A 9244-nucleotide genomic window follows, 5' to 3' on the forward strand; every position below is an offset into this window, starting at 1 on the left:
TGTCATCGGAATATTCACCCATAACCTCCACACCAGTTCAATCGAAGCGGAAACGACAGAATGTCGCATCAAACGACCCCCCGGTTCCTCCCAAGCCAATAAATACATTTCCCAGCGTGCAATTGGTCTCGACCAACGATGATGGTGATGACGTTTTCGAAACTACTCCAGATGAGTCGTTTGTAACATCTATTAGACATCAACTCCAAACATCCGAGGGACAAGAAACGTTTCGCAATCATTTCGGTCCGCTGGGACAATCATACATGAGCGCAATTCTAAGTGGCGATAGGGATACAGCAATGGACTATGTGTATGGCGTATACTTTGGCGATAGTGGAACGATGCTTGGGGATAAGGCTTTTGATATAGACAAGGATGATAATATAATCATAGATGGTGTAAGGTACGGAGGAACGTCCGGTCTTTACGAACTGATTTTCAAGAGAATTCCCGATGATGTCCTGTACACCGATGCCGATAAACAAAAATACCAAAGTATACTGCTGGCGACAAATGCCCACAGACGCGATAATGACGCTCAAAATCCCGTATTGGGCAATAAGGGATACAAATACAAACATGTTATTGCACCGCTACTCGCCCGCGTATCGGCTAGTAGGACAGAGAAAGGTCTAAGGACAGGGAAAGGTCTAAGGACACCGCGAGCCATGGTGGTAAACGATTACAAGATCAATTATGTGCACTGGGATGATCCCAACGAGCTGGTGGATCGATTGCGTTTGCTGGAAGCGTCACGTCAGGCTGGTAACAACTCTCACGATCCTGAAAGTCTATCGATTATTGAGGAACTCCGCGAGGTAGGCCTCGTTGTAAATTAAACTGCACGCCGATGATGTGCTTTGTATGCGTCGAGATGCCGATCAACAAATGTGGGGTATCGCTCGAGAAGAGTGGATCAGCTACTATGCACTGTTACAAATGGAGCGGTATGCTTCGAAATTACATGCGAGATAACGCTCTTTGCGTGAGCCGACTTTGATGCAAAATCGCGCAAGATACGACGCGTAGCTCAGCCGGTGGTCGACACAGATGCCGTCAATAAACTATACGTGGAAAAGAGCATTAAACTTTTGAGAGAGCAGCGGGAAGAATTCGAGAGGAAGCTGGTCGCGTTTCAGAGAGATATGCTGACGTTGCAAAACAGTGTTCATAAGATATCGCAAGCATTGAATTCTATCCCGCAGCAGCGCTGCCAAGGAGAATCATGCGGGACGATTGAACTTGACCAGAATTTCCTCGGACCGATGGGGGACATAATGCACGTACGTGATAATTATCACATCATTCGCGTCAAAGACACCTCTGCGATCAAACATGCAGTCATTATCGGAATCGAAGAGTAAAGAAGGAATCCACGGTCGCAAGAAGCTACAACCCGTTGAGGAACTGCACGCTCCAGCTCGAAGACATTTCCCTCGGAGGCGCGTCATAGTGCATGGATATGACGATCTGTGGCAAGCTGACGTTGTAGAAATGCGTCCATACTCGCGATTCAACCAGGGTCACCACTACATACTCACCGTCATCGATGTGTTGAGCAAGTATGCATGGGCGTTGCCGCTCAGACTAAAAGTGGCGCTGAGGTGACTAAAGCGTTTGCAAAGATATTTAGAGATCGATATCCGAAAAATTTGCAAACAGGTCAAGGAAAAGAATTTTACAACACTGATGTGCATAAACTCTTGAAAAAGCACGATATTAATCATTATTCGACGTATTCGGTGATGAAGGCCTCCGTCGTAGAACGTTTCAATCGAACTTTGAAGAACAATATGTGGAAACTGTTTACGCTCAATGGAACCTATAGATGGATCGATGCGCTACCGCGTCTACTTGCAGAGTATAACACGCGAAAACATAGAACCATCGGAATGCGTCCTTGCGATGTTACCCCGGCGATTGCCGACAAGCTGCTGGCTACCGTGTACAGCAAGTTTCGAGTTTGGCGAGTTTGTGCGTGTGAGCAAATTTAAAACCATCTTCGACAAAGGCTATACCCCGAATTGGACAACGGAGGTGTTCGAGATAGCCAAAGTACATACAACTAATCCCGCGACGTATGTGCTTGTCGATTCCTGTGGAAAACCCGTTGCCGGAGGATTCTATGAACACGAGCTGCAACGCGTCACCGATCCTGATGTGTATCTAGTGGAAAAAGTGTTGCGTAGGAAGGGGGATAAGGAAGGTATATGTCAAGTGGTTGGGGTTTGATAAATCACACAATTCATGTATAAATAAAAATAATGTATTGTAAAATACAATGATAAATGATTCAATAAAATACAATGATGCATATACATGTGTGAACAATTTTTATTTTACATAATTCCACTATTTATAAGGATGAGTTTGTATGTTCTATGCATGTGTGTAATTTTATTTTAGATAATAATTTGGATTTGCAGCGATACTTTATAATGTCCCCAGGGCAGAGTGTCGGTCGAATCGGGTACGATATACAGCTTGTTGTCATATGGAGTTAGAGCGATTTTGGATTCGGAAATGGTGTACACATTATGCAATTTAAACCGTATGCATGATTGTCTGCGAACCACTTCAATCTCCTTTTGCAAACACTGCGCGTAGTCGTCGAAAGTTATCGTCCTGGCTATGACGTTGGTCTTGACGCCTTTCGCCTTTTTCGTATCTTTTTTGCCGTCTACGCGAAGTGCATACATTTTCGCTCTAAGACCTACGAAATCGGTCATTATCACACCGTTATTTTCGTCCTTCATCAGCCGCGGGACCTTCTTATTTAAGCGCGGCATATCATATGCATTCTCGATGGGATAATCACTTGTGTCGAATCTATCGATATTATGTTTCATGGACTCGTAGGTATCATCGCATCGAATATGATAAATGAGACTGTCTGTGTCTGTATATAGTTTTTTACATTTTTGACCATGCAGTGGAGACATGTACTCGTGATGAAATTCGTACAAACAAATTTTTGATATGTCCAGAATGCACATACCCACGTATATCGATTTGTTGAATTTCACCTCGAGTTTTCGCATTTCAACGGTGATTAAATTTTCAGAAAAAAACACTTTTGCTGTGGAAATTCGGTTTCGCGATCATTGCCTCCGCGCCATATCGCCCATCTCAGTGTGTTAAAAGTTTTACATCTATGTGATTTCGCACATTTCCCATAGTTTTACTGAATACCGCGTTGTTCATCAATTTGTACAAATTTTTTTCAAAGTCGTTTGTCGCGCTTGTTCTAAACCGTGTATTGAGTTCGATGTAATCGCGGAGCCAGGGAGATTGAACGAATTGAAGCACGCGGTGTATCTTTAACGCTGCTTATCGTATACCGTCGCGAGTAGCTTGTCCTGTCTTTTGCCAGGTGGTTTGGCACGCGTCGGGCAGAACAGTAGATCGGCGTGAGCGTCGTGCAGATGTTGCGGATATTCCAGATCTACCTCGAGAATGTATCCCGTGGGCGAATCGACAGCGATCGAAGACACGTCAAAATTTGCGACATCTTCGACCCATTGAAATTTGGCGTATGGTAAGGGCTGGCACATTGCCCATCCGTACAAATTGTTCACGTCAAAGTACATCAAGTACGATGACTGTTCCGATGCGTCGTAAGATTGCATGTACTTGTTATTGGCTTGTGCGTATCTTCCGGAACATTGGCTTAAACCGCCACGTATACCGCGTTCGATAAACATGACCATATCAACGTGTGTGAATAATTCGAACGTAATTTTGGTATGTTTTAGCATGGCATCCCATGTATAGCCAGGTAAAGTATAATAATGCGCGGAATCTAATCCGTAACTCTTGATACATCTTTCGCTAAAAATTTCAAAAATATCTGGCAATAACAAGACATCTGTTTTCAAATACAAATCGCTGTATTCGCCCAAGTTTCTAATCCCGAAACGCTGCCAGACAGTCTCGGCGTGCGCGTAATCGCTCTCGGATACAGTCTCACCCGTTAACGAACTGTAGAATGACTCGCGCGGTGGTAAGCATGGATCCTGCAGTTTGTTCGCGCAATCAAGGTATTCGTACGGAAGTACACCCTTTCGCGTCAATAAATTGAAATCTTCGATGGATATTGTTTCAAATTGGGATCGTAATATTTTTAATTTATTTGCGCTAAGAAAAGATGCTAATTTGTCGAGACTGGTATTTAGAAATTTGTATGAATCGATGAATCGCAATTTAAGACAATTTCACGAGTCTGATTCTTCAGCCGTATCTTCGACATTTTTCGTGAATGAAATATATTTTTCTTTAGTTATGAGTAATACGTCAACGCTGCCTTCGAAAGCGGTAGCTATTTCCTCGATAATAAAATGCGAATCATAGCCGGATAAATTATGGAAAACTATGGGGATGTAAAAGGGATTTTTATAATTTCAATTACACTTCGAATGTGCGGGGCCTCTAAACCGCCCGGATAGATGGCAATGATCACGCACTCGTTTATCATCAGTCTCGAATGGCTTTTCACAAATGTGGCAATACTTCGCGCTGTGAAATGCCCTCCACTGGTCTTTCGTCAACTTTTCCATGGGAACATTATTGGCCAGGATGGGTTTAGCAACATCCGTAAAATTTTCAGCTCTTTCACGAACCAAGAAACGCAATCCACATCGCGAAGATATCGATATGCTGATAACGATGCATCGTACGAGCAATGCATATAATAGCCAATACTATGCACCTTATGTTTCTGGTACGTGCACAATTTGTGCTCCCCCGCATCCTTCTGCACTTCCTCCGTTTTCTCTAGGATGCACTCTAGATCGGCGTACACCACGAAGGGGAGTCGTTCCTTCCTGCCGTGGCCATCGAAACTGAGCAAATTGTTGTCCTGGCTAGGCCGCAGAATGGTGCAGTCGTTCATCTCTCGGCAATCCACTGTGTGGGCCTCCAACTTCTCAGCGGATCCAAAGTAGTGCAGGCACCTATAAAATCAAATTTTTATTTAATTTTTTCATGGGGACATTTCAATATTTCATAATTTTATATACGCACCAATCACAGATGAATTTCTTTGCTTTGTACTTGCTCAACTGCATGCTCACCAGTCGGGACAAGTTCTTGATCAGCACAAAGTGTCCCACATTGCTGTCCCCCTGTTCTGGCATGTAGAGCAGGTTTGCGTGCCGATCTCTCTTGTGGCTGGTGAGATGCAGTGGAAAGATTGTCAACCCTTTTTCCGCCTTCTTCTTCTCCTCGAAGCTATAGACGCTATAACCCTTTAAACTTTACAATTTGCTTTGTGGACATTGGAAACTCTATGCCTTGGAGATTTAGCACCAATGTATAATGTGGATATGAACTTGGCCGATGAGGGTTTCTTTCGGCGGGATGGAGAGCTGCGACCACTGCCCATGCGAAACAGGCGTTATCCTCAGATCGCACGCTAATTGTCGCTTTCTTCATCAATATTTCCCGCGGCAACTTGAAGTGGCACCCTGCGCGCAGCGGATTGTACTTATTCACGTTGACGATCAAATTGAGGATTTGTGATAGTGCTCATCCGCTGTCGCGTTCCTGGAACTCTTCCAACGATGCCAGGGTGGGTTCGACGACACATCGTTGGTACCACTCCTGCAGATCGGATGTACCGAAGAGTTCGCAGTTTCGGGTATTGATGCTTTTACAAGCATGCTTGTTCCCCGCCACAAATTCGCCGTTGGACACAGTGTTCACTTTGAGGTTCTGATGTTTCCTCAAGGCGCCTCATACATGTTCCAACACAATGGTCTCCGCATCCTGGAAGAAGTTGCGCGGCTCGATATAATTCGAATTTAACACTGCACCAGTTAATACGCGGGTATCGAACGCAGTGCCTATTTCGCGCCACAAAAGTCCTGTGCTCGAATGCCCGGCACCTTCATGCACGAAACGTCCGCGCAACGAATATTTTAGTCCTGCGAGCTGCGCGATTCGAGCAACCAGCGATTGCTGAACACCGATCGATAATCGAGGACGTTTCACTCGGCTGTGTTCTTCCAACGATTCGATACACTCGTTGCACCGTTCTTCCCACGCGAGGTATTCTTCCTGTGAAATCAATCGCACAGATTGATCCAACAATTGACATTCTACTGGCGCGAATTCTTTCATGGCTGTAAATCGAATATGTCTTTTCCTCGCAACACGTTGCAGCGATTTGAGACTTTGTGCAGTTTAGAGTGCGCTTTTAAGACTGGTACCATGGGTTTGGTATCTCTGTTTATCTCTTTCTGCGTGTCTCCTTCCTCCAATAAATTGCACGTAAAAAGCCGATCCTTCCTTCCCGATATCATCCGAGACAGTTTACGCTGACACTGCATAATTCTTTTCATGATTCTCACGTATGACGTTTCCAAAAGTATTATATTACATTCGCATCGTAAAAATGATGTCATCTCGCGCAGCTGCTTTATCCTTGAGGGTGGGTTCAAATTACACGTGATCGCGCGATACGTTGCGACGTGAAGATTGAAAAATACTTTGAAAAAATTTTAGCTTTAGAATAAATGTAATTGTACCACTATGTAGTGCTGTCTCTTTCCCTCCCCGAATTTAGCTTTAAAATAACCGTGATTGTACCACTAAGTAATGCTCTCTCTTTCCCCATACCCCCGTCCCCCGAATACGTGGTATGTAAAACGCCGATCTTTCCCGACAACATCCGACACCATCCGATACAATAAATTATTATACGCTGACGTTTGGCAACGGCTCATGGTGTTTGCGTGTGTCACATATGTGACGCTCCGTTGGTTTTAGTATATGTACCATTCGGGAAAGACTAATGCCAGAGAGCCGGCTGACCAGTAACGCGGAGGTCTTGGGTTCGAGCCCCGTCGCCCCGAGTTTCTGTTTTCGTTATATATTTGTCGGAGAATAAAAAAATAATGAATAAATTTAATTGAGATGTATTGTTTATTTCGTCACAATGCTTATACAGGGTTGAGCAAATAGATAATCGAACTTTACAATCTATTACTAATGCTATTACTAATGACGACATGAAGTCATGAATGATTGAATTGCGAAATTATTTTGGCGCCAATCGAAAACGCAAGCGTCAAACTGTTAGTGGGCGCTTGAATGTAGTCTCGGAAGGGAAACGGAAGTGGTAGTTTAGCAACCGGAAAAGGTTGATAATTTGAATGCGGAATTTAAAAAAGGAAAGAAAAGGATGGCATTCCGAAAGAGATCGTCAACAAGGACAGTTCAGCTTTCCCTTCCCGAGAATTCATTAGTTTTCGTTTTAAATAGTATTATAGTTTATAGTTTAATTAAAAGTAATTTTCTTGAAAGTTCATTGTAACAACATTGTTCAATTCTTGTTGAAATCAAATAAAAATGAGACGCTTTTCGAGGAGAAGGGCCAACGTAAACCCCCAATCGCCCTCGGAGGTTTCATCTTTTCCCCCTTTTCCGACATATTAATATCTTAAAATTGATATTTCCCTCCTTACCGACTTCACCCGCGGGTTTCCCCCTCCATGCACTTCGGTATCGGTTCGATATCGATTGATTCGATATCAGTTCTCACGCTATACCCCCCACCACTGTCGTGTCATCCGCCGCCGCCTGCCGCCGCCCGCCGGCAAAAAACAAATTTTGAAAATTTTCAAACTCAAATTTGGATTTCGAGGTCGGGGGAAATCCTTATCATGACCTTGAAACTCAAATTTGAATTAGAACCCGCCTATCTATACTACTCACCACCATCTGTATCACAAAATCCGGATGGTTGTATCGCAGATGTCGGGGAATCCTCCAACTTGCAAATGAATGATTTCGGATATTTCACATAATGAAATGTGTAAATGTGTAAATGTCCGAAAAGTTGGCCAAACCATTTGACCCAAAGCAACTACCGATCACAGTTTTTTTTGCAAATATCTCTAAAACTAAAGTCGAGCGACGGCAACATGTAGGCGGAGAGTTGTGCAGTACCGACCGCTCTAAGTTTTTTTGTCATATCTTGGGGTAGAGTCGATAAAAATCAGAAATTCAAAAACGTGTTTGGAGTATAGATAGAACTTAGTAAGAGGGGGGAAATTATTTTTGTGAAATTTATTAATAATAATTGATAATTCACAAATGTAAAAAAGTTGGAATTTCTAGGAAACGAAATAATAAATGTGACTAAAGTAAAAGATGGTCATTTTCCTTACCTTCAAATAATCATTATGTAGAACTTTATATAGAGCATCACAGGTTTCAGGTACAATATACGAAAGAGCCTGAGGTAAGACTATTGTAGTAAATTTAAGATCTTCGTAACTTCTTCCACTTGCAAGAAATCTCAATGTAGCAGTTAATCTCTCGTACGGTGAGATGGCGTCTCTCATATTTGTATCTTGCTATTGAATGAAGGGAGTGACCAAAGAAAGGAGCCTTAAATATGTTTCTTCATTCATCCTTAAATAATTGTGCCAATCTTTAGGCGCAAAATGCAATTCCTTTAATAAATTTACGTGTGAATAACGTCCCCTTTTTTTTAACCACTCTTTGCACCACACACTTCGCTCTATTTTCCGTTTGGAACAATTTCTTGTAGCTAATAATAAGCCTACTGCAGCTAAAACGTCGTCTGTCGATGTCATGGTCGGCTGACAAAACTGTGAATACTATAGGGGTGTTCCAGTGCCCGGAAAAAGCGAGCCGAGCCGAGTATCCGTAAAAACCGATCGGTCCGAAAGAACCAAGTAGCTCGAATTTTTCCGAGCGGTCCGAAAAAATTGAGCGTGCCGAATAGGGTAAGCAGACCAGTAGATGGACAGTTTAGCTGATTCCGAAGTTTACATCAAGGTGTTTCTTAGAAATATCTGTTGTATTAAAAAAAAATCAAAAGCTTTACACGTAAAAATGTACAAATTTAAAGAAAAAAATAACTGCAAGTAAAAAATTAATGTATTTAAGGATAAAGTGATGAAAATTCTACTCATTGCCCGTATCACCAGTAGATAGACGATAGGGCTAGCAGATGGACAGTACAAAATAGATGGACGGGTGTCTGGCTAGACGAATAGAAGACTTATTAGGTATAGTAGGTACCTAGATTAAGTTATTTTTAGTTAAAATATAGTTTATTTCATCAAAACTAAAAACGTATGGAGTCTCCATTGGCAGAAAACGGTGCAACAGATTATAGGCCCAGGCCGCAAATAAAGTGAGGTTATCTCTAGCCTAATGTGGCTAGACGTTTCACGCATGCAGTGACTCGCGCATGGTGGCGTAAAAT

The 9244-nt window shown here is 42.8% G+C and overlaps 2 protein-coding genes across 2 annotated transcripts; both read right to left on the reverse strand.

Moving 5' to 3' along the window:
• Window positions 1-2405: 2405 nt before the first annotated feature.
• LOC143372419 (uncharacterized) lies at window positions 2406-3169 on the reverse strand. Its single transcript, XM_076818563.1, has one exon. The coding sequence runs from the start codon at window positions 3042-3044 to the stop codon at window positions 2406-2408; it is 639 nt and encodes a 212-aa protein (XP_076674678.1). The 5' UTR covers window positions 3045-3169.
• A 1377-nt stretch (window positions 3170-4546) lies between these two features.
• LOC143372420 (uncharacterized) lies at window positions 4547-5256 on the reverse strand. The gene is made up of 2 exons (XM_076818565.1): window positions 5026-5256; window positions 4547-4955 (listed from the first exon to the last, which is right to left on the reverse strand). The coding sequence occupies exons 1-2, from the start codon at window positions 5136-5138 to the stop codon at window positions 4547-4549; spliced, it is 522 nt and encodes a 173-aa protein (XP_076674680.1). The 5' UTR covers window positions 5139-5256.
• Window positions 5257-9244: the final 3988 nt, after the last annotated feature.

Source organism: Andrena cerasifolii, chromosome 8 (genome assembly GCF_050908995.1).
Source record: "Andrena cerasifolii isolate SP2316 chromosome 8, iyAndCera1_principal, whole genome shotgun sequence".
Lineage (NCBI taxonomy): Eukaryota > Metazoa > Arthropoda > Insecta > Hymenoptera > Andrenidae > Andrena > Andrena cerasifolii.